At 31.3% G+C, this 27,403-nt stretch overlaps 1 protein-coding gene across 1 annotated transcript in view; it reads right to left on the bottom strand.

Annotated features, from left to right (window-relative positions):
- DNAlig1 (DNA ligase 1) overlaps positions 1–26,030 on the bottom strand; it is a 39,034-nt gene extending 13,004 nt beyond the window's left edge. Inside the window, exons 1-6 of the mRNA XM_065501143.1 lie at positions 25,937–26,030; positions 25,801–25,863; positions 24,640–24,930; positions 21,023–21,195; positions 20,125–20,581; positions 4,496–5,367 (exon numbers count right to left, since the gene is read on the bottom strand). Coding sequence (XP_065357215.1) covers positions 4,496–5,367; positions 20,125–20,581; positions 21,023–21,195; positions 24,640–24,930; positions 25,801–25,863; positions 25,937–25,956 — 1,876 coding nt within the window. The 5' untranslated portion in view covers positions 25,957–26,030. The remainder of the gene's footprint in view (positions 1–4,495; positions 5,368–20,124; positions 20,582–21,022; positions 21,196–24,639; positions 24,931–25,800; positions 25,864–25,936) is intronic.
- Positions 26,031–27,403: the final 1,373 nt, after the last annotated feature.

Genomic DNA, 27,403 nt, shown 5'->3' with positions numbered 1-27,403 from the left:
TTAACTACCCCCGTTGCAACAGACATATGACAACAAAGAAACATATGCTAATGTACTAAGAAACAACCAAACTCAGACGCAAGTCCGTCAACCACAAAACCAAAATATGAACCCAGAGGTAAGAGAGCAAACGCCAATTTTCAATTTTATCAGACTAGAATCTACAATAGAAACTCTTGTGCAATCGGTAAATAACTTTACAAACTCAATGAGTAACATGATGCAAGAAATGCTTAAGATGCAATCAATGTTATTGCAGGCTGTGCTTAACAGACCATGAACTGCCTAAGAATATGTTTTTGGAACGCAAACGGCATTCGCCAACATAAAAACGAACTCGAGTATTTTCTAAAAAGTCATGAATTTGATATAATGTTAGTTTCGGAAACCCTTTTGACGTCTAGAAGTTTATTTAAGATAAATGGATATGTTTTTTATGGCACAAATGATCCAAGAGATAGAGCATGTGGAGGCTCTGGAATTTTAATTAAAACCCGTATCAAACACCATTCAATGTGTGATATTTGTAAGATTATCTTCAAGCTACGACAAAATACAGAAACCTATTAATTTCGTCGATATATTCACCTCCAAGGTTTTCGATTACTGAATACAAATATGAACATTTTTACGAATCACTAGGACCCCGATTCCTGGCAGCTGGCGATTATAATGCCAGAACCAACATACTGGCCTACTGACCCAAGCAAAATACCCGATGTCATTGATTTTGCAGTTACAAAAAAATTACCAATGGAACTAATGCAGGTTAAATCTTCATTAGAATTATCCTCGGATCACTCACCCACCTTCGTTAAAAAGTTAGAAGTTCACCCAAACCCACTTGCACGAACATTAATGAGAAGTAATGGCTACATCCGACTAAGAAGAAGGAATCCAACAGACCTGCGCTAATGATAGGATCAATAATTCAAACAAAATTTTTCGTCCAACTGTGGTGGGACGCAAATATAAAAATAATATTTAGAGTTAAGATTTGAACAAATTATTGATAGTTCACATTATTTTGTGAAGATACAATAAATCAAATATGAAATAAATAATAAAAAAAAAAAATTTTGCTGAATTATTAATTATATAAATTATTTAATAGCTCATTTTAAAATTATAGACTTTGTTGGAAATAGTAGGAATATGCAGTTATTTCAATTATAAATTGCTGAATAACATGATAACATGTTTATTAGATTGACAGCCGATTTTTTTTTTTTAGATTTCAAAGAGTGCCGGGTGGAATATTGTGACACTAGGCCTAAATGTTAAGTGCTGAAAATTTTAGCCAAATCGGGCAACGATTTCTGGACGCGCATCGAGGTCAAACTTCAGATATATGCAAAATTTTACTGTTAATGTGGAATAAATAGGTGAAACTCGTTAACTTTCTGCATTGTTTTCTAGAAATGTGTAGATTTATTTATATTAATGAATATTACATTAAAAATTTTTTTTTGGAAATTAGCCCTGTATCTCCTTTGGGTCAAAATGACCCAAAAACTGTATTATCGCCAAAATTAGAGAAAAATGCAAATTTTTCAGTTTTTGAAAAAATTTTGCTACTAAATAAATACTTTTGCAATTGAATGCAAAAGAATCGAAATACGTACGTAATTATCGTTGTAATGAGATATAAATGACAAAATTTGATTAAAAAATGTTTAAGTTATTACAAATTCGCCAGACCATTAACGTGTTTCAGACCACTTGAACAAAAAATTTAGGAAAAAAAAATTAAGATATTTCGAGAAAAATTAAAATAAAAGCTCATTTTTACTTAAAATATGCCCATATTTACTTGTTTTTTTACTTGTGAGTTTTTGTCTTCGTAGGATACCGTTAACCTATTCGCAGGTATGGCCAAAAAAAATAATTTTTTTAACGGCTGTTTCAAAACTCCATTTTTAAATTTTTAATAATTTTGTTAAACAAATTTCAGATTTTTTCGATCATCACATTGGGGTTTATTGAGATCAAAATAGGGAATAAAAATATGAAAAAATTATGTCAATACCTCTTAGTTTTTCCGTACCTGCGATTTAAATTGTGCGTTTTTCAAGAAAAAATTATTTTTTGTCCATATTTAGGCGAATGAGTCCAATTTCCTTACTGTTATAAATTTTAAGTAAAACCTATTCATAATATTATAGTCCTTGTAATTTTAAATATGTTCTGAAAGTTTTACTAAAATCGGAAAATGATAACCTATAAATCGTGAAGGTCAAAGGTCAAATTTTTCAATATTTGGAATTTCTAATGAAAAGATAGCGAAATGTTATATATTTTTAGGCCGATTTTAATGCAACTTAAGGAAAATATAACATAAAGTCCAGAATTTAAAATAACAGCACAAAAATGGAAATTAACCCTTAGCAGCACTTGGGGTCCAAATTACCCTCAACTTTTAAAATCACGAAAAACACAACCATTTTGACCCCAAGTCCTCTTAAAGGTTAAAATCCATTTTTGCACTGTTGTTGTAAATGCTAGACACCAATATATATTTTCCTCAAGTTTCATGAAAATCGGCCCAAAAATATATAACATTTCGCTATCTTTTCATTAGAAATTACAAATATTGAAAAATTTGACCTTTGACCTTCACGATTCAAAGGTTATCGTTTTCCGATTTTAGTAAAACTTTCAGAACATATTTAAAATTACAAGGACTATAATATTATGAATAGGTTTTACTTAAAATTTATAACATTAAGGAAATTGGGCTCATTCGCCTAAATATGGACAAAAAATTAGTTTTTCTTGAAAAACGCAAAATTTAAATCGCAGGTACGGAAAAACTGTAAGAGGTATTGACATAATTTTTTCATATTTTTATTCCCTATTTTGATCTCAATAAACCCCAATGTGATGATCGAAAAAATCTGAAATTTGTTTAACAAAATTTTTAAAAATTTAAAAATGGAGTTTTGAAACAGCCGTTAAAAAAATTATTTTTTTTTGGCCATACCTGCGAATAGGTTAACGGTATCCTACGAAGACAAAAACTCATATACAAATAAATATGGATATATTTTAAGTAAAAATGAGCTTTTATTTTAATTTTTCTCGAAATATCTTAATTTTTTTCCTATATTTTTTGTTCAAGTGGCCTGAAACACGTTAATGGTCTGGCGAATTTGTAATAACTTTAAAATTTTTTAATCAAATTTTGTCATTTATATCTCATTACAACGATAATTACGTACATATTTCGATTCTTTTGCATTCAATTGCAAAAGTATTTATTTAGTAGCAAAATTTTTTCAAAAACTGAAAAATTTGCATTTTTCTCTAATTTTGGCGATAATATAGTTTTTGGGCCATTTTGACCCAAAGGAGATACAGGGCTAATTTCCAAAAAAAATTTTTAATGTAATATTCATTAATATAAATAAATCTACACATTTCTAGAAAACAATGCAGAAAGTTAACGAGTTTCACCTATTTATTCCATATTAACAGTAAAATTTTACATATATCTGAACTTTGACCTCGATGCGCGTCCAGAAATCGTTGTCCGATTTGGCTCAAATTTTCAGCACTTAACATTTAGGCCTAGTGTCACAATATTCCACCCGGCACTCTTCAAAATTTTAACAAAAATTTTTTTCCATATAACTGATTGTCACTCTAATGTTTATACATTTGAAATAAAATATCTTCTGCGTAAACTAGTTTTTCTGACAATACATACATTGTACCAACAGCATAATCGGAGCTAAGTCCCAATAGCAAACACTGAATATGAATTGGATATTATAGTTTTTATACCAATCTAATTTCTATAATTTTCATCATATTTTGGTGGAGAGTATTTAAGATTCGGCATAGCCGAATATAGGACTCTAACTTGTTTTAATTTGATTTGCAAACATACACGATTTGGAATTCACCCATACTAAAAATCTTGGAATGAATAAAAATATTTATTCTTTAAAAAATTAAAAAAGGCGCAACTGAAAGTAAAATATATTAAAAATATCTCAAATTTCATGTCTGACACAACAACAAACTATATTGATCAAGTTTTTTGTCTCTAACTCTTCTATGTAAATTTTATTCTATGGCCATGACCGTACATCTAAATTTTGACTTATGAATTTGTAATTATCATAGTTTACTGTTATAGGAAGAACAATGTTGCAACCGAAACACAGTGGGGAAACACCTTCCTATGGAGGAATGTGTAGCTCTAGACAACAAAAAACGATAAGTATATAAAATTTAAAAATTATGGAAAATTTTTTGATTTCTATCCGATTTGAAATATTTTTATATATTGAATCTACAATACTAGAAGCATAGAAAATAACGAGTTTATTTTCGTTTTAATGGCAAAATCACAGACATAACCATTTAAAATTAATTGTTTGTGTTATTTAAAGTAAAAATTAAAAATTTGGCGACAGTGGAATCGATAGGCCCGATTTTTTATTTTAAAAAATTGTTTTAAATTTATACCTCTAAAGAAAATGCTTACCTGTTCCTATTTTACAAATACTTTGATACTCCTCGTTTTCATTATCATAGCAAGCTAGTAGGAAACCACCATAACTGCCCGTACGTTTTCCTTTGCCTCTATAACCACCAATGACAACCAAATCTAATGAATCGCCACATCCTGCTAAATAGTCCTTTTTCAGCTTTAACCAATTTCTGGACCGCCTTGCAATTTCGTACGTAGCATCCTTATGCAGGGTCTTAACCATCAATCCTTCGCAATTACCCTTAATAGATTCTTCAAGAAATTGTTGGACTTCATCCACATCGCTAGTATCCATAGCAGTAGCAAACTGCCAAATACCTTCTATTTCTGTAAAACTGTCTTTCATCATTTGCCTTCTGTCAGCAAATGTATTTAAAACCAATGGCTTTCCATTCATATACAATAAGTCAAACGCATACACACACACTTGGACTTTAATTTCGTTTACGTCAACATTTTTGCGTTTGCGAGTGGACAGCACCTGAAATGGTAGAATCATTTTCTGTTCCACATCCCAAGCAACAATTTCACTATCAATTATATAAGATTGCACATTAGATTTTGGAAAACTTCCTATGCGGCTTATTAGGTCCGGATATTTTGTGGTATTATTTTCCTGATTTCGAGAAAAAATTGAAATTACTCCATTCTCATCACAATGTATTTGTGCTCTTTCGCCATCGTACTTCCACTCGCATGTTATAGTAAGACCATCAAAACGTTGCAATACATCGGAGACTCCTTTTGTAGGTTGAGCTAACATGGGCTTAATGGGAATTCCAGGTACCATGGGACAGCGATCTTGTACTTCTTCCATTCCAAATTCTAATATAGTGGGTATGATTTTGTCATAATTCGGGCATTGGCTAAACAAAAACAAAACCCAATAAATTATCTTAGGTAAAAATTTAAATCAATTGTATAAAATTAAAAAATCTTAATTTATGAAGACAAAAATTATACATTTTGTTTTATGTATATTGGCATTTCCACCGAAAGGTCCACCGAGACCAGAAAATTAAAAGTGTTTGAAAACACTTTGTTTTATCCTATTTTCATAGGGAAAAATCAAATTTAAATAATGTAAATATATTTTCCATTTATTCATAACCCATTTCGAGATATTCGAATGCAAAGTCGACCAAGGGCAACTTTTCTGATTTGAATATTTATAATGCACATTTTGTTTTGATACAAGTTCTTAAAGGGAGGCATTATGTATTGACTTTTGATATCTAAAATCTTCCTGAGGGTACAAAGAGTCAATATAGAATGCATAAGAAACTATGCGATTGCAAATAACTTTTGCTTTGCATTATCACATATTTCGATGTCCCGTGCGACATTGAAAAACAACATTTGGTATCAGTGCGTCGAAAGATTATCAAATATTGAGTCCAAACTGAGATTTTTAATACAATTGAAATAAGAAACTTTTAAAGAACATTTATGATTTTGGTACTCATATAAAGTTGGTCCCGTGCGACATCGTAAGTGTGAAATTTAAAAATTATTTTTTCTTACATAAATAAAATAAATCTTGTAAATATGCTCAACATCACATACATATGGTAAAATTATATCTTCTGCCGTCTGATCAGATTGAAAAGCATTCTTTGTTATATAATTTAGACAAAAAATGGAGAGAAGTGAAAAGCATTCCAGGTATAGCCCAGTTGGACTACTTTTGTTACTTTTTGGGCAAGAAGGAAATTCAGATAGAACTGCGTATTCTGGAAAAAAATATCCGTTTGATATTCCTGAAAGTACTTTCATTTAAATTTTTTTTATTGTATTTGCTGATATACAATACATTGCCCTATGTCTATACTTGATAAATTTTTTGAATGATATACGTCAAAATGGTTGTCAAGATAAAAAATTATATTTTTTTAGTGTTATTGCTTCGTTATGACAAAATTGTTAGTGTTTTTGCTCAGACAACTTTGTTTTGAAATCAAAAATCATTTATTGTTATGATAAATATTTGTCAAGTATAGACAGGGGCTTATTCGTACTAAATATTTTTCTTACGTTTTTAGCTTGTTGATATTATATTGAAATAAATACATTAAATACTTCTATTAAATTAAACACATTTATACAAAGCATAAACAATTATTTCGTAAAAAAGCAACAGAAAAAAATGTCCCGTGCGACTGTGATTAAAATTAATTTAAAAAAAAAGTATAACAAATTTTTGCGTAAAATCAAAACCATTTTTAACAGACATCAATGTACAATATTCTAAAATTAGTCACATTGAAATATTGCCTCTGGTTTCGCTAAAAATTATATTGAAAATTAAAACTTTTCCAAAATCAAACATAGCACCAATTATGGGGCTAAGTAAGAGCTATAAATTAAGCCTTTTGTCAAACTAAAAATTCTATTTATTTTGACTTATTTTTAACTTTAAATGTGTCCCTTTCGACATAATGGAATTGCCCATATGTTTTCCATTCAGATACAAAAACTCAAAAGTATACACTTGGAATTCTATTCCAATCGAAAGTCAAATTGATTCCATATTTTGCTGCTTCAGAAAAAGTAAAAGTGGAATTTGTAGAATTGATATTTGTTCGTAGTTAATTTTTTAAAACTTTTTGATTGATTTAGTCTTTCTTTTTCGAATTTCCATGTATAAAGATACAAATTATAATATTTTCGAATCGAAGTACACAATTGATTTTTTGATTCTATATTCTTTCTGACCTATTTCGTACTCATCGAATTCGCTTACGTATTCACCCTTAAGTACACGTATCACAAGTGAAGGGATAAGAAAGGATTATTTTTAGCTTTTAAAGAACTTTTACATTTTGGTACATTTAAAAAATTGAATGATCATATTTTATCTTTTTCCTAAACGAATGAACTTTAGACTCATTCCCAACTTAACGTTTCTTTAGTACAGAGTACACATTTTACAAAAACATGCAAGCTACTGACAGTAATTTTCTGAATTACTCAATTACATGAGTTTCGTTTACATTTGTGCTGTGTATATGTGCCTTTATTGTCTAAGCAATATGAATGCCTACTTCGGACCTAGAAACATATAATTTGATAATCATGCTCCTGATTAAAGGAAGAACTTACAAGGTGACTCTACGAGCTAGTTTCTGGGATAAATATAATCTACATTCTTCGTTTAAACCTAAATTAAACTAAAAATTGTGTTTCTCACTTATTTTTTATTTAACTGAGCATCATTGGTGAGTTAAACCTAAGTATAAAATGCCAAAGCACAAACAGATGAAAAATAAAATAAACATTCAGCACAGCAACTCTTTGTTTTGATTTGCTTTATTAACATCAATATAATTTTATATACTTTAATGTCACTTTTTCTTTTCCAAAGTTAAAATTTACAAAAAAAGTTATGTACGCGGTTGCTTTTTCTTATAAAATTTAAAGTATTGCCATATTTATATGAAAAATTTTGAGGAATAAACGTGTGATTTGACTGAAACGTATGGTTTAATATAACGTGTTAAGCTGAGTTTAACTGACAAGTAAGAAACTAGCTCAAAATGTTACTAAACATGTTTTTCACGATAGGGGTGATTGTCAAACAATTTACGATTGACAAGCTAAAATTTATCACTTTTGATCACGTTAAATTTTTGTTATTTGTGTACATTGGAGTATGTAGAAACAATTTTTAGGAATACACACCAATCAATTACAGAATTACAGAAAAAATTGTATTAATTACCTACTAAAAGATTGAAAATCCCGAGTTTTAAAAATGTCTTATTAACTTCGCACAGAAAAAAGTTTCAACATAAATAAATGATTTGATTTCATAGATTTCAATTCATAACATTTATTAATAATACTTTCTTAAATAGTATGATTTTTTTATATTTTATGTTTTCAAACAAAATTTAGAAGGCTTGGAAAATATAATATCATTTTCATTTACATATCGTCACTTAAAATGCAAAACAACGTATCATCAAAAAATTCGAAATTGATTTTATTATTGATTACGATTCACTACATCATATTACATATTTTTTTTTTCATTTATTTATTGTATCTTCATTATTTAATGAACTAACAATAAGTGGTACAAATCTTATATCTAATAATTATTATTTAATAAGTCCAGCCGGACGAAAAATTTTGTATTCATGGTTGTTTTGGTTAAATTGGCATTCTTCCTTATAGATTAGGTCTGCTGTGTCCCTCATTCTTAATCGAGCGTGGCCACGGTTAACTAATATGTTGCGGGACAATGGGTTTGGGTGAATTTAAGCTTTTTTAAATATTTTTCTGCATTCTTCGTGATCTCAGTTTTTACAAGGGGGACCTTTGTGTATATTCGCATTTTTTATATACCAGGGGCCAACTGTGATCATTCTTAGAAACTTGTTTTGGCGTCTTTGGATCTTTTCTACATTTGACGCTGAGGCCGTGCCCCATAACTGTATGCCATAACACCATATCGGTTTTATGATCATGTTATAAAGTAGAAGTTTACAATCTAAACTAAGTTTCTGCCAATAAGCCAATTAATTTGAATTGATTTCAATTTCATTTGAGTCAACTTTGCATCTATATGACTTTTCCATGTAAGGCGACGATCGAGATGTATTCCAAGGTATTTCACTTCCGATTGTTGAATTATTGTTTGGTTATTGATATGAATAAGGGGGGCATGATTCTCTACGCAATGTAAATGTTATGTGAGTACATTTTTGCTCGTTGACTTCAATTTTCCATTGTTTTAACCATTTTTCTATTTCAAATATGTGATTTTGTAAGTAACACGATGCTTCTTAAGGGTTTTCATGAATGCTTAGAATAGCAGTATCATCGGCAAATGTTGATGTATGAGTGCGAATGTTAGTTGGCATATCAGACGAATATATCAAATATAAAAAAGGTCCCAGGATACTGCCTTGGGGGACTCCAGCTTCAATGGGTTGTGCAGTACTTAAAAAGTTTCCCTCTTTAATCTTAAATGTTCGACCAGTTAAATAGCTTTCCAACAGCTTATGTGTGTTTGCGGGTAAATTTTGACTCAATTTGTATATTAATCCAGCATGCCATACCTTATCAAACGCTTGAGAGATGTCGATGAAGAGTGCGGAACAGTATTTCTTTTCTTCAAACGCTTTTCTCACCATATTTACAAGTCTATGGGTTTATTCGATAGTACTGTGTTTTCTCTAAAACCAAATTGATGATTCGGAATACAATTGTTTTCAGTTAACATCGGGTACAACTTGTTCATAAGTATCTTCTCAAATAGCTTTGATATATTAGACAATAGGCTGATGGGTCTGTATGATTCCACCTTTGTGTGATCTTTTCCCGGCTTGGGTATCATGGTAACCAGTGAAACCTTCCATTCTGGAGTATAATATTCATTAAAAATTAAAAATAAAAAGAATTATTTTTATTGCTATCCGGGGTAGTTCCATAAGCATCTTGTTACTGATCTTGTCCATACCAGGCGCTTTCTTGGGATTTAAATCAACAATAGCATTTTCGATCTCTCAAATCTCAAAACGTAAGGGTACGGCTGCTCCAAAATGGGGTGCAACAGTTGGCAACTCAATTGCTTCGTTTGATGTGTTCGGTGTAAATACTTTTCTTAAATAATTAACAAACAGATTCCCTATTTCAGTATCATTTCTTGCCCAACCACCACTTGAATTTCGCAAGGGGGACTTGATTATGACAGGTCTTTTAAGACTTTTTGCTCGCCGTAATGAGTAATCCGATTGCGGGGTTGCGTCCAGGCTTTCTAAATATTTATTGAATGATTCCATTTTTCGAAATTCCAAGAGCTTTTTAAGTCTTTTTATACAATCTTTAAGCTTCGATTTTAGTTGGGGGATCTGTGCAATTGCCACTCTCTTCGAACTCTTCTTTTTTCATTTAAGAGCCGTTCGATATCTGCAGAATTAATTCTATTATATCTGATTTGTCAGGGGGTTTGGGTAGCATGTTGAGCATCCAGTTTGAGATTTTTATCGAAATTGATAGAGAGTGATGGATGTTTTCTGGTGTTCTTAGCGGTATGTGTTCCGAGCAATATCTACTGAGGTATTTTTTATATTTGAGCCAATTTATTCTTGTGCCTGCCACGCTAAATTACCAGTCGGGGATACAATTTCTAGGGGACTCAATAAAGTAACAAAAGTGGGTGAGTGATCTGAAGATAGTTCCAGCGAGGATTCAATTTGAATCATTTCTCTAGGGATATTTTTCATCACGCTAAAATCAAACCTTTAGGGTAATCAGTCGTGATCCCCAGAATGTGTGCTTAGTATTATAATCGCCAGCAGCCAGGAAACGGGGGCATAGTGATTTAAAAAATCTATTTTATTGACTTTCTGTAATTGAAAATCTAGGGGGTGAGTATATCGATGAAATCACTAAGTTTCGATGAAAATCTGCAAGACAGATTGTAGTAGCTTGAAGATAATCTTCGCAAAAATCGCACATTAAGTAATGTTTGATTCGAGCTTTTATTAAAATTGCCGAGCCTCCGCATGCTCTATTTCTGGGATCTTTGGTGTCATATATTATATATTACATTCGAAATGAACTTCTGGACGTCAAATGAGTTTCAGAAACAAGCATTACATCAATTTGTTGGTTTCTTAAAAAATATTCGAGTTCGTTTTTGTGTAGGCGTATGCCGTTTGCATTCCAAAAACATATTCTTAGGCAGTTCATGGTCTGTTAAGCACAGCCTGCAATAACATTGATTGCATCTTAAGCATTTCTTGCATCATGTTATTCATTGAGTTTGTAAAGTTATCTACCGATTGCACAAGAGTTTGCGTTTGCTCTCTTACCTCTGGGTTCATATTTTCGTTTTGGAGTTGACGGACTTGCGTCTGAGTTTGGTTGTTTCTAAGTACATTTGCATATGTTACTTTGTTGTCATATGTCTGTTGCAACGAGGGGTAGTTCAAATTGATGTTATTTAATGGCTGAGCGGGGAAAATCTTTGGTTTCTGGCTTTGTGATTTTTTAACAATTGAGTAGACAGGACAACCCCTGTAGTTTGCTGTGTTGTTACCTCCGCAATTGCTGCATTTTTTATTTTAGGATCATCTTTGGATTTGTTACATTGGGATGTGTTATGCAACTCCCCGTAAATAACACATACTGGTGGCAATTTGCAATATGCCTTGGTGTGTCCATATTCTTGGCAATTCATACATTGGACGGGGCCAAATCGTTTGTGTGGTTCTTCTACCGTAATTTTACGATGCAATAAGTACTTCAGGTTATATATGGGATGTGTTTCATATTTTTTTCAGGTTTATATCACTGGGTTCAAGTTCAACACGGAAGAGTGGTTGGGGTTTTTTTTCGCGATTTGTAATATTTATCACATTTTATGTCTTAAAGCCTTTATCTTCTAAGCTTTGCTTTATTTCGAGTGGTTCAACATTACAGTCAATACCCTTTATTACAACTTGTAGACCCTTGCTTCCCTTCAGCTGATAAGTGTAAAAACTTTTCTTTTGAGTTTCAAAATCTGTTACAACCTTTCTATAATCGTTTTCACTATTGACCTGTATTTTAGTTTCATGAATCGTGCCTTTCTTGATTGGGATTACGTAAAAAGAGTTCTCTCCTATTAATGAGATCAGGCTCTGAACCAGTGGATTCGAATTATTTTCTCTCAAGTAAATGGGGGGTGTTTCACATTCCAGAATAGAAAAACGATTTTCATTGTTTAGTCTATCAGGTTCACTATCCTTATATAATTTAGCCAAGGGTGCCGCTTGGCTAAATACCGGTCCATTCCAACCTGTATTTGGGATTTATTATCTTTATTTAATGGTTGACTAACCTTGGGTTAATTTTATTTGTAGTCAGTGTGGTGGATTTCGTATCTGAAGCTGTTATAGCTAGCATACTTTCAGGCATAAGTAAAAGATTGTTATTTTCTGGAACAGCTGTTGAATTTTCTTTCTTTTGACAATTATTAGTTGTAGTCGATGCGCGGGAACGAGAACGAGCACTGTTAACAGGCTTGGCGGTTAAAAACAAGATGTCATCATCTAATCTTCTGTTTGTTTTGTTTATATTTTTTTCATCTGCATTAATTGTTACGTATGCATTTCTGCCGTTTACACTCAACCTTCGCTCACTGTTTTCGTTGAAGACTCATTTAAGAGTAGTTGTAAATAATTTAGTTAATACTCTTGATCTTTATTTAATAGATAATGCACAAAAAAGGTTCAAAAAAGAAATAAAGAATTTCCTTTACTTATTTGTCTTTGTCTTTTTGTTTACGTTTTTAATTTTTTTTTTATTTTTAAAATAAAAGCGTCCTTTCGCGTTAATAAAAAACAGGTGTAATTTATATTTATTTCCCGATAAAAACATTAGATTAATGAATTAACTCGGAGTAAAAATAAAACACGTCCAATCTCAATCACAGTCGACATTACATATGTGTACAAAATTTTAAACTTTTACTATCAAAAATAACCAAGTTATAACCAAAATTGAAACCAAAGTATCACCAAGTATATGATTTTCTTGAACAAAATAACGTATACGCATTGAGTAATTAATTAATAAATCGTTTTTACCTTATTTTAGGTAGTATCCCATTTTTTTTAATAAATTTGTTGCAATTGATTATTTTTTGCAGTTTTAATGAAAATTTAATGAAGAAACTTTTTTAGTTCAAAAAAGTAGTCGTTAGTAATTAAAATAAAAAAAAAACATAATAAAATTAAAAAAGTATATATAAACTGCTTTTATTTAAAATAAAAAAATATTTTTATTTAAGTTTTTATTTTTTTATAAAAATTTATATTGATGATACGTTTTTTGTTTCAGAAAATAACAATTCAAAAAAACGTAAGCCGCATATCTTAAAGTGTGCTTTGAAAAAATTATTTTTTTTTTTATAAAGTATATTTCTATAGTGAAAATTTTGTTTCAATATCTCAAGTAGTTTTCATTTTATATTGCTTTATGCTTCTCCTATAAACATATGAAAAGTGATGTTACGTTATTTTGCATTTTAGGTGACGATATGTATATTTTTATGTTGTTCAAAAATGTTTGAAAATTTCCTTGGAAATATTTTTTAATTTTTTCAGCTTCAAAATGAGAAAATATGCGCGAAATTGACACATTTTTTAACAGGATTCTATGCTTTAATGTTTATGAATGTTTTATCATGTTTAATGATATTTAAAAAAAAAGTCATGTTCGATTAATAATATTTATTACAAAATTCATTCCAATTATGAATTTCTTTTTTCTGTGCGGCTGACTTATTTGAAATGCTTACAACTTTTTTATTTTTACAGGTAATAAACAATTTAATAAAATTTTATGTCATCATATTCAGCATGTAATTTTTAATTTTGGTTGCGAGAGAAAATTATAACTTTTTGAAAAATCTCATTATGAGCGATGAAGTACGCTGTTATTTAAATGGATATGTTAATAAACAGAACTGCCGAATTTCGGGTAACTGAAGTCCTTGAGTAGTGTATCAACGACAACACATCCTCTCAGATGCAAGTGTTGTGGAATTATGGCTGTTGAGTTATCGGTCCATATTTTTTCCAAAAAGATGCTGAAAAAACAGGAACTCCGCTTTCCGCTGGTATATCGCCCCATGTTGAAAACATTTTTAGGTAGTTCTTAATAATCCTTACAATGTATTCATTAAAAATAAATAACATAAAAATTGCAAAAATAAAAAAGTTATAAGCTTTTCAAATCAGTCAGTCAAAGTTGGCTCACCCTATATATTAGACATTAATTTTAGTCCATACTGCCAGTTTTTTATTTCATTTTAGAAAAAAGTTTTCAGTTATTCCTTTAAGGTATTTATTTATAGACAGCAATACTGAGTATTAATATTTGTCAAAAATTTAAGTATCATAATACAATTTCATCGTCTAAACAAAATTTGTATTAGATTTTCAAAAAATACGAATGTTTTTTTTTTTTTTTGATTTATGGTCGGTATTCAAAATTTGTTTAAAACAATTCAAAAACTTTTTATTTTCATATGTATCGGATATGTATTTTTAAATACAAATAAGGCAAACAAAAATGTCAAGAAAATATAAAATAAAAATAAAGTTTGTACAAAAATATCAATCAACAAAGAAATAAAATATGTGTAACACAATCGTGTAAACAATAAATGTTTTTTCGAAACGATTTTTTGAAATACCGAATGATTTCAATATTTTAAATTTAAAAAGTGTTAATACTGAGTATTGCCGCCTATAAATACCTTTAACAGAATTCTGTGATACTAACAAATACGTATTAAGGGATTTTTGTGATATTTTTTTATTTTTAATTTTTTTTCAAAGGAAATAGTACGATTTGTAGTAACGTCTATCACAAAACTGTTGAGAATTGAATGGTACATGGTACCCATCCCTATATTTCTCCAGCACTTTGTATTTAAGTACTATATTATGTACTTCTATTTTAATACTCTTTTTATGCTATTATGTTTATATTTTAACAACCTGCATTGTAAACTATTATTTTCTCAGTCTAATAAATGAACTTAAATCAACAGGTTATGGGCCTTATGACGCTTTTTTATGGGCCTTATGACAATTTTTTTTTTTGAATCGTGTTTTTTAAAACGTTTTTTTTTGGGTGAAAAAATAAAAGCGAACAACTTAATTCGAAATGGCAAATCTTCCGGCAGGATTTTCGTTGGAGCGCTTAAGAGGGCGCGAGAATTTCGACGTATGGAAGAGGCAGGCAAAATCGTGCCTGGTCATCAAGGGATGCTGGAAGGTTGTGGAAGCCGGCATGGTTAATGATGGCGACGCCATTTTAATGAACGCGCACTGGCGGAAATTACGTTGATGGTAGATCCCAGCAATTACGGTCATATTGCAACGGCTGAAACTGCGAAGAACGCATGGGACGCCTTGATGAATGCTTATGAGGATACATGCCTCACAAGGAAGGTGGAGTTGCTGAGGCATTTGGTCAACATTAAACTTCAACAGTATGCGTCTATTCAGGAGTATGTCAATGAATTGATAATAATAGCATTAAAGGTAAAGAATGCTGGTCTGAATATCGATGACGAGTTAACAGCATCGTTGATGTTAGCAGGGTTGACGGATGACTTTAAACCAGAGATCGAAAATAACTCGTCCATATACCAAAAAACCCATATTGTGATTTATACTTTTGTGATAAAAATAAATCACTGAAAATAACAGTTATATAATGATTTTTATTTAAATGGTTTGGTATGACCTTTATTCGTTTTTGTTGTTTTTTAATGGTTTGGTGTGAGATAAACAATTCATTTGTTCTTAATAACTGTTACTTTCTCTTTTATTTACATACAATAACATATTATTAGTAATTTTTAACAAATTATGGAAATAATATGATAAGTATGAAGTAATGAAGTCTGAGTAACAGAAATAAGATTATTTTTTTTAATTTGTTATAAATCTTTTGATAAATTTTATATATTTAAGCGTTGATTTGCATCAAATGATTTTTTACGATTTATTTTTCATATTCGTAAATAAAAGTCAGAAGCTAACCTTTACGAAAAAAATAAATTATAAATCACTCATCTAGATTAGTTGTGTTTGTTTCTTTTCTGTTTCTTTCAAACCGTAACCTAAAATGTTCTCTAATAAATCACTCTCTCAGTGATATATCAGAAAAAATTATTTTTGAATGGCTGTGAATGAGAATTTACTATTGAAATGAAAGTGAACCCGTTATTTTCGGTCTCCGCTTTAAACCATTGGTTATGGCTGTGGAAAATTCCAAGGAGAAATTAACAGTTGACATGGTTAAGAATCTCCTGTTACAAGATGCCAAATTTGACGCACAAAAATCTGAAAAGGAATCTATGTTCTACATGAAGAAGAAGCAAACAATTCAGTGTTACAATTGTAAGGAATTTGGTCATATTCAAAAAAATTGTCCCAACAAAAATAACAACGGTAACGGTAAACCAACAACTAATAAAAAATCATGCAGAAAAAACGAGAAAAAAGAAGTAACGCTTATTGTAACGGGAAGAGCATGCAAGTTTCTACAAATTCAGATGAATCAAACAATGAGAGAGAGAACAGCGAAAATTCTATGTATTGGTACGTCGACAGCGGAGCCAGCAACCACATGATGAACAGCAGTGTTTATATGTACAACAAGCAGAACGTAAACGATAAAACGGTAGTTGTGGCAAATAAAGATGAACTGTATGTAGACTGCGCTGGTGACGTCGACATGACTATTATTAGTGGGAACGTGAATAAAACAGTTACAGTACAGAATGTTGAACATGTACCAAATTTGTGTGCAAATCTCTCTGTGAGACAAATGACGAAAGGCGGCAAAAAAGTTATTTTTGAAGGGAAAACATGCAGCATTTTTGATGAGCTTGTTACTTCTGCAACAGTTTTTAATGATCTTTGCAGTTTGCATAGTGAAGCAGACGTAAAGGGGAAAAATGTTTTTATGGCTGGCAAACACTTTGATTTGTGGCACAGGTCATATTTGCAATAAAAATTTACGTGAGGTTAGAAGCGCTAATTTTGGTGTTAATTTTGAAAAGGAGAATACTGAACCGTGTGTGATTTGTATCAAGGGAAAGCAGACTAGAAGACCAAATGCAGAGTGGTACAATTATTAGAGTTGGTGCATTCTGATGTTGTTGGGCCTTTTAATACAAATTCTTTTTCGGACGCACGACTTTTGGTGACGTTTACAGAAGACTTTTCGAGGAAATTATTTGTATACTCTATAAAGAGAAAGGCTGATGTTTTCAATGGACCAAATTTGAAATTTTTACGAGTTTTCGGATGTCCAGCTTTTGTTCATATACCAAAGGAGAAGCGTCGTAAGTTGGATGTAAAATCAACTGAATGCATTATGATGGGATACAGTTCACAAAGAAGGCATGCCGATTATTTAATCCGGAGGACAATTCAATAATAATCAGCCGTGACGTGATGTTTTTGGAGCAGAGCAATGCTTATATCCATACGCCGAAGGATATTTATTATCCTGAATTATTGCAGGATGAGAGTGGTGCCAATTCAGGGGATGTTACGAACGATGTTGAATAGACACCTGAAAGTATTGAGGAGGCATATGGTGATTCAGATGTCAGCGTGTATGATGATTCTGTTGAATGGTCAACCCCTTTACCACAACCCGTGGAGGAAGATGATGTGGAATGGTCGCCTAACTCATACGAAGCTCAAACTATTCCAGAGAGTACAGGTATTCTTCGTTCGGATCGCATTGCCGACAGAAATCAACGTGCACATAATTTTTGTGCAATGCAATTTCTTGCTAATGATCCAGATAACGTAAAAGAGACAATGTCTTCAAATTACTCGGCCGAATGGAAATTGGCTATGAGGGAGGAGATCGATTCATTGACAGCAAATGGGACATGGGTGCTGACAGACTTACCACCGGGTGAGAAAGCTGTGAAATCGAAATGGGTGTTCAAAACGAAATATGGAGATGGTAACGCTATGCGACGGAAAGCTAGATTGGTGGCGAAAGGTTTTTCTCAACGTGAGGGAATTGATTTCACGGAAACTTTTGCTCCCGTTGTCAGGTATGTTTCCATAAGATAATATGTTCATACATCAAATGGATGCTGTAAGTGCATATCTAAATGGAACACTGAAGGAGACGGTGTATATGCAGCAACCCGATATGTTTGACGATGGCACCCGAAAAGTATTAAATTAGTCCATATACGGTTTGAAACAATCCGGCCGGGTATGGAATGAAATCATAAATGCTAAATTGATCAAAATGGGACTTGTTAGAGGTGAAGTGGATCAATGCATATACCACAAAGTAACTGATGGTCGAATGTTGTACGTGGCAATATACGTTGATGATGTTTTAATATTTTCCAATTGTTTGAAATCCATTGAATCTATGAAGAAGGAACTTGCCATAGAATTTAAAATGAAGAACATGAGAGAGGTGTCATCAGTACTTGGTATGAATATTACTCGAGGAATGGATTTTATCAAAATTGATCAGTCGCAGTATATAACAGATGTATTGGTGCGTTTTGGAATGAATGACTGCAACCCATCAACGACTCCCATGGACTACAATCAGAAATTGTCAAAAAGTATGTCCCCAGATGATGATGATGGCAAACAGCATATGTCGAAAATTTCGTATATGCAGGCGATTGGATGTTTGTTGTTTGCTGCACAAATTTCTCTACCGGACATATGTTATGCCGTAAATTTGCTAAGCCGATTTAGTACGAATCCTGGTAAACCTCATTGGGAAGCTGTGAAGAGGGTAAAGAGATACCTAAGGGGCACGATCAACAAAGGTATCATTTATAAGAGGCGGACAGATGATGAAATCAAAGGCTATTGTGATGCTGATTGGGCTGGAAACGTGGACGATCGTCAATCGACAACTGGGTATGTTTTTATGTATCAGTCTGCTGCCATATCATGGGCAACTAGGAAGCAAAGGACAGTGGAGTTATCTTCGACGGAAGACGAGTTTATGTCATTGACTGCTGCAATCCAGGAAACAGTTTGGTTAAGAAAACTGGAAACTGAACTCAACCATAAGGGTAACGGTGGAGGTATGCCTTTGTTTTGCGGCAACAAGGGTGCTATACAAGTTGCTCTGAACAACAATTATTCGCCGAGAACTAAACATGTCGATATAAAGGCGAAGTTTATCCGACAGAAAGTTGATGATAAAGATGTCGTTTTGGAGTATCTTCCTACAACCGAGATGGTCGCAGACGTTTTTAGGAAGGCTGTTACTCCTCAGAAGATGGAATATTTTAGACGAATGTTTGGTCTCGGCTAAATCAATGTATTTATTATTTATTGTATTAATTTATTGTTAACTGGTTTTTTTTTGAATTTATTGAAATGTAATTTTTGATTTTATTTACGTAAAGGGTGCATGAGTAATTCGGAAATTGGAATATGCTATTCAGGGGGAGTGTTGAGAATTGAATGATACATGGTACCCATCCCTATATTTCTCCTGCACTTTGTATTTAAGTACTATATTATGTACTTCTATTTTAATACTCTTTTTATGCTACTATGTTTATATTTTAACAACCTGCATTGTAAACTATTATTTTCTCAGTCTAATAAATGAACTTAAATCAACAAAAACCGTACTTCAACTCATACTACGATTAGTACGAAAATTAGTATCGTGTATATCCAGCATAACAAAAAAATAACAAATATTTCTGACAAAAAAAAATAAAAATCAAAGTCTGACAAATATTTCTGACAAAAAATAAAAATCAGAATCTGACAAAAAAAATAAAAATCGAAAAATAATCATAATTGTTACGGTCCCTGATTTGTATTATAAATACGTATTATAAATATGTATGTCGAATTTATGTTCTATAGTTCACACATACATATGTATATAAACGTAACTTCCAAATTAAACAATTAGTATTGCTCCTTTTCATTAATAACGGTTAATATATGAATCGAGAATAAATAAAACTAATTTTCATAAAAGATAACATTGGAAGGTTTTCAGGTTTTAAATTTTGACGTTGGCAAACCGTTTTGTTTCTTGTAAAAAGGTTTGGCAATTTCTGTTATTATTCTTACCAGTACGTGGTTTTTAGAATCATTGCATTGGCTTCGATTTTATTTTTTAATGTTTCCTCACTCATTTTCTTTAAACGGTCAACATTATTGGCCTTCACAATTCCTGTCGAGAGTGCATTAAGCAAACTTTGCTCTGCAATACCAATACGAAGTTTTCCTATTAGAGATCTTATAAAAAATCTTGCCTCGGAGCAGCGACAGGCTATAAATATATCTTTTATCGGTACAACTTTGTTTTTACCAGGTGATTTGGCAATCTCTTTTAACTTTTTAAAAACTCCCATAATTGTCAATGGAGCAGGTTTAAACATCATTCTTTGTGCCATCCTTGACTGCTCAGCAACAATGCCTAAGTCACCAGTTAAATGTGTTTGTGATTTGATGAAATCCATTTTGCGACCAGTAGCATCACAAATAATTTTCATAAGCGTATGTTCCGCTACACCCAGTTCTAGGCCTATAACGAAATTTTTTTATTTACAATCGATTATAAACTGTTCTTATGTATACAAGATTTTAAAATAAATTTGAGAAAATGTATAGCGAAAATCACTCTTCGTTGTATGTATAATTGTGTCATATTTCTCAGAATTAATTTTCAATTCAAATTTTTCCAAGAAACTTCGAAATGTATGTTTCTATGTCAAAGCACCCATCTGTTAAGGTCTTGCACATTTACCAGAGCAGTAAACCGCAGTCGCTGATCCATAAATACATACACATGTTTGTAAAATATATATATTTTACAGTTTACAAATACGTAGAAACATGTTTGCTGGTTTGCAAGGGAAGTATACTACGAAGAGTGAATGCCGCTTATATTTATCAGATACATATGTATATAATGCAGGATAGTGTGTCTGCAATGCAAGACAATGGAAATAATACTTTTAATTACCTTCGTATGCTGGAGCCAGTTGATTTATTGAAAGATAAATGCTTGGCAATAAGTCTTCGGGATTTAGCAATATCAAAGAACTAAAAAAATTTCCTAAAATTTCAACCATTTTTAATCGTCCTTTAGTGTCTTCAATTAACTGAAATGTTCTGGTCAGAGCCAAATATGGTGTTCTATAAAAATAAATATTCACGTTATATAAAATGGAATTTTTTTTAATTAAAAGTTTAGAATAATTGGAGTATTTATTATATTTTCTAGCTGACCCGACAGACGTTGTCCTGTCCAAATTAAAAAAAATCATTGTGTTCGATTTGTGAGAAGCTGTTTGTTTGAAATGATTAAAAATAGTTAAAAACAGAAAAAAACTTATTTTTGAATGATAAACCTATGTCAAAATTCTAAATATTTTAATAACAAAATACATGTAAATCAATAGCGGTATTCACAATGTAGAGTACTTGGCCTAGTAAAAAAGCTATTTATTGACAAGCATTTCAATTTCTAATGTATTTTGTTTTAAGTTTTTTGATATTGTGCTCTTTTACTACATTACCAGGCCAAGTACTCAACATTGTGAATACCGCTAATGTATTTTGTTGTTATGTCAGCCATAAAAGTTGGGAGAGAGTAATAATATTTACTCTCAGTTACGCCTCTAACTTAACCCTAACCAATGAAAATAAAGAAATACTTTTTTCGATTGCTTTGCTGTGATATCATAATTTCGTTCATTGAAATGCTCTATGATAAACGACATTTTTTGTTTTATTGTCTGGCGCGTAAACAAATAATGCTGATGCTGATCCGACACGGAAACATACGACATACAATTGACCATGCGAGGAACATGAAATTTCAAGGTAAATACTGCAAACTGCCCTTGATATTGGTTAATTGTCATTGCGAATGCAAGCCGTACCGGAAACTGCAAGCGTTTAAAATTGGGATCAGTGATTTCAAAATGTCTTCTCCTTTGTACTTTCCTTTAAGTATTGTTGCTTCGATGCCGTTTTTCATCAGGTTTTTTACCGCATGTCGTGTGACATTACAAAGATGTCATTTGCTTATGTTTCGTAACTTTATGATTACCGATCCGACTTTCAGTTGGAGATTGTAAGGCGGTAATCCGGATAATTCTATCGAATATAAAAACTCGGTTGAGTAGTTGAAGACATCACAGCAATTTCACTTTGAATCTTAAAAATTCAGTTTGTCGACATGAATGTTTTTCGCAGATAATATAGCACGTTCGCTCAACTAATCATGTTTTTTGTAATTTTTTACAATGTTTGCAAACACATTTTGGATGAGTTCGGATTTAGATCGACGGGAAATTGAATGCAGCGGGCGAAATGTCAATCGGTATTTTTCCGTTGCCAATGTCCAGCAATTGTTTGGAAAATACTTCTGGCAACCTTAGTTTAAGCATACATTTGCTGATTCAACATATCGTGTAGACTAAGCTTATCAAACAAAAAACAAACAATTAATCCTTTCTGCATTGTTTTCTAGAAATATGTAGATTTATTTATATTAATGAATATTATATTAAAATTTTTTTTTTGGAAATTAACCCAGTATCTCCTTTGGGTCAAAATGACCCAAAAACTGTATTATCGCCAAAATTCGGAAAAAAAAATTTTTCAGTTTTTGTAAAAATGTTGCTACTAAATAAATACTTTTGCAATTGAATGCAAAATAATCGAAATGTGTACGTAATTATCGTTGTAATGAGATATAAATGACAAAATTTTGTTAAAAAATGTTAAAGGTATTACAAATTCGCCAGACCATTAAAGTGTTTCAGGCCACTTGAACAAAAAATTTAGGAAAAAAAATTTATATATTTCGAGAAAAAATTAAATAAAAGCAAATTTTTATTTAATATATATCTGTATTTACTTGTGTATGAGTTTTTGTCTTCGTAGGATACCGTTAACCTATTCGCAGGTATGGCCAAAAAAAATATTTTTTTAACGGCCGTTTCGAATCTCCATTTTCAAATTTTTAAAAATTTTGTTAAAGAAATTTCAGAATTTTTTGATCATCACATTGGGATTTATTGAGATCATAATAGCGAATAAAGATATGAAAAAATTATGTCAATATATCTTTCAGAACTCTAAGGGTATGAAATTTATTATTAATGTTTCTAGTTTCTGAAAAATGTTTGGAAAAACCGGTAAAACATATATGGACAAAGATATGTGGAAATACGTTGACCCACCTCAGCGAACATCCGCTGTTAATAACATAATATGACCGAAAAATACGAAATTTGGTCCGAATATTTTATAATCACCCCTATCGCGAATCAATATTTCACATGAAATATTTTCCCTTTTGCTTTTTTCGTTCATCAACTTTGTTCGCGTGAAAAAATTCCCCTTGTTGTGAAATTTTTAGATCGAATTTTGTAAACAATAAACTGCTGTTACGAACAAAATCAACTATTGTGAATGTAAAGTTAATCGTGATATTCCCGATAGCAATTTTCCATTCGAGGGAAATGAATATTTCATGGGAACAAAATTTCACATGTTATTGCCGATAGGGGTGAATAATAAAATTATAATGATATAAATGTGAGAAAATATATTTATTTAAAAAATGCTTTTGGTCAAGTTGTAGAAAAATTTTATGTGTTCGAGGTGAATATGTATGAATTGACACAGTCGAATAAAACACACTTGTATGTTAAAACAGTCCTCATGCATACATATTTGTGGAAATATTTGAAAAAATAATTGACAATCACGTGGAATTTAGCAAACAATTTTTGTCTTAAATTCCTGGCCACCACTGTATGTCCTACAAGTACACTGAGTGAAAGATCATTTTCAATGTCTAGTTTTATAAAAACAAAAGAAAATATCGATATATGTACTCCAAAGCATTTAAACTGTGTTTTATTCCTAAGAGATTATTTTAACCTTCATAAGTTCTTCAAATTTTCTGACGCACAGTGGTATGAGAATAAAAAAAGATGGAAATAAATCTGTAACTTCTAAGCCCTTACGCCGATTTGAATGAAATTTCACATGCGCAAAGAGGAAGTGTAGTCGAGTTTAAGTTTTGAATTTGGACCCAAAAATTAAATATTAATTTCAAAATGGGGCATATTTGAACCGAATAACTTGTGAAGGTTAAATGAAGTAATCAAAACTGTTTTAATCACTATTATTTTAATAAATAAAACTGTTTTTCTTCTTATTTATAGACGTTTTAATATTTTACCAAAAAATCGGTTAACCGGTAATTATTAAAAAACCGAAACCCGTTTATATTAAATTGCAATTTTTCGAATAAACCGAAAACCGGTTTCTAAAAAATGTCGAAGAATCGATCACCCTAGTGTAGACTAAGCATAATACTGAATTAAATAAGTTTGGAGAAAATGTCATGTGTTATCCTGATACATATTCTGAAAAAAATCTTCTGTGCGAGCTTTTTTTTTGTGTAAAATATATGGAAATTGATGAGTGTTCAAAGCCAGTCATCAGCAATAAAAAAACTGAGATAATTTTGACAAATATTTTTTTCTAAAATATGTACATATATAATATCGGAACATATGAAATGTATTGTGTTGTACATATTATTAAATCACTTACTTCTGTCCTTTATCCCAACATGCATCATTTATTGGATGATAATTTACTTTAGCTGGATTATAATCAGTTGCTATTGCGGTGTCGTTTCCATCATTCAGTTTTAGAGACATTACTTTCTCTGGAGACGTTTTTATAGAGATGTCTTTACATTTATTTAAGATTTCATTCTCCACTTTCGGTTCTAATTTAACAATTTTCGATATATTATCCAATTCTTGTTCCGAATGTCTTTTGGTAGACACCACATTATTTAAAGATTTTTTAACATCGTCTTCTTTATTGAGCGGTTTCCTTTGAAGTATAAAAATATTTCAATTAATAATGTAAAGTTGTAAACATTAACTACTGCAGTATTTATCGTTCCCTTAATAAAACAATAGTGTATAATTTTTTAACCATTTATAATTATGTTTAAAATGATTGTTAGTAGACATCTAGAACAAAAGTAATATTTCAATTGATCTTTTGACCCACTTTGTGGAAGTAGAATTTCACCAAATTTTTACGACAGTTATGTAGATTCTTATTATGCAATAATGGTGTATATGATTATACTCTATTATTTTATTGAGGGGACGTTATGTGCTTCAACACATCTAATAATATGGAAAGAGAAATTATTTACATTTGGATGCGTGTAAATTAGACCTGCCATTAAAAACCATAGTTTCATGGAAAGAATCTTGCTTTATTCCTTAGGAACTAAAACTAACTGGTGCTAAATTATTGAAACCTACGTAAGACTGACTGATTTAGTTTTTCATTTATTTTTGCATAATGTGTGTGATAGGAACATACATATTTGCGTATTTACGTCCATATACTTTGGAGTGCTCCAAGATTATATGGCCGATAAATTCTTCTGCTAGAATTCTTCTATGGACTTTAGTAATACGCTCTGAAGAATATTTGGATGATAGGATGACTTTAACAATGGCACTTATTTTATTGTCATAAAAATAAATGTTTGAAAAAAATCGTATTTAATCGATTTCCGCCACGGTTTTCCGATAGCACAAACATTTTCCAGCAATTAGATTTAGCTACTAAACAATAAAAGTATACTCATCCAAAGCAAATCCTCTTTTTAAGGACGGCCTAAGATACATACATATACATATTATGTGTGTATGTGAAACAGCCAACAAATGTTAACCTTACTTTTGAATTGCTTCCAAATTTGTAGTTTCTATGCCTTTCTGTTCTTTAGGTTTAAAAAATGATCTGGAAATATAAAGCATGTTATTGAAATGTAATTATAAATTATTTTGTATAATCTTTATCTAAAGCCACTTACGTTATATTTCTTTGCGACATTTTGTTTGTGTATGAATAAAATTTTCTGCATTTGTTTTGATGCAAAATGAGGCGCCAACAAGGCGAATTTAGAGGTGACGACAGAACTACAACAAATACAACATATACAAAAACAACAGGTACTTTGTTTTTGAAAAATGATAAGTGAACTGTCAAATTTGCCTGTGGTTGTTTTTGCTTTTGGGTTTGTTGTATTTTTCGCCACAACAAACACAAGTCAATTGACAGTTCACTTGTCTAAACAACTGAATAAAAAAAATAATCAGCTGTTCTTCTGTCGTCACCTTCTATAGATTCGCCTTGGGCGCCAATATTGACATGACCAAGGTGCATTTAATACGGTGCCATCGGCAGCACAGCTGATTATAGAAATAGCACGCACAAATGTCAAACTACATATATAAAAAATATTCGCCCGTACGCCCGTATTGCAAACTCTATATATAAAAAATAAGTGAATTCGCCTGTATTTATTTCAATTCGCCACTGCTGTCACCTTGTTAAATACGCCTTGGACAAGACATTCATTCAATGTTGTCTACTTGTTCTACAAAGCAGTGATGTTAACTTTTTAATTTCGATTACTGTACAGCCCTAAACAAATTACCGTTTTTTACTTGGTGGTTACCAGAATATGAAAACAAACAAAACATTTCGCAAACGTTTGCAAAATGTGCAAAACGAATCAAAATTTTTATATTGTATTGTACATGAGCAAAAACAAAACAAAAACTTTTCAAGTGACAAAGAGAGAAAACGAAACGATTAGCTTTTCACTCATCTTCATTATTTAATTTACCTTTACAATCGTACATTTGAGTACAACACAGATAGAGAAACGTATTTTTTATTCGTTTTGTTTTTTTTTTGTACTGTGTTCTCTATTATAATGAGTAAATCAATTACCAAACGTTTGTTAAACGTTTTTCATCAGAATGTTTCAATATTGTTCTTACTCTTTTCTTTTTTAGCTGCGTACGTTTATATTAATGTACAGTTTGCGCTCATGAGCAAAAACAATACAAAACAAAATATGACAATCATTTTCATTGTTTTTGTTTGGTTTTTGTTTTAGTCACTGCAAAGAACAAAACAAAACGATTGCAAACGTTTTGATTTGTTTATTTCCGTACTCTGGCGGTTATACGATCAAGTTTTGCCCAAGGCGAATTTATGGAAGGTGACGACAGAACTACAACAAATACAACATATACAAAAACAACAGGTACTTTGTTTTTGTAAAAAGATAAGTGAACTGTAAAAGTTGCCTGTGGTTGTTTTTGCTTTTGGGTTTATTGTATTTTTCTTCACAACAAACACAAGTGAATTGACAGTTCACTTGTCCACACAACTGAATATAAAAAATAATCAGCTGTTCTTCTGTCGTCACCTTCTATAGATTCGCCTTGGTTTTGCCTTTCATGTTTCAATACACTCACACTCAAGG

The sequence above is a fragment of the Calliphora vicina genome, chromosome 2 (assembly GCF_958450345.1).
Source record: "Calliphora vicina chromosome 2, idCalVici1.1, whole genome shotgun sequence".
Lineage (NCBI taxonomy): Eukaryota > Metazoa > Arthropoda > Insecta > Diptera > Calliphoridae > Calliphora > Calliphora vicina.
Note: the sequence above shows the minus strand (reverse complement) of the source record. Positions and strands in the feature narration are given on the sequence as shown.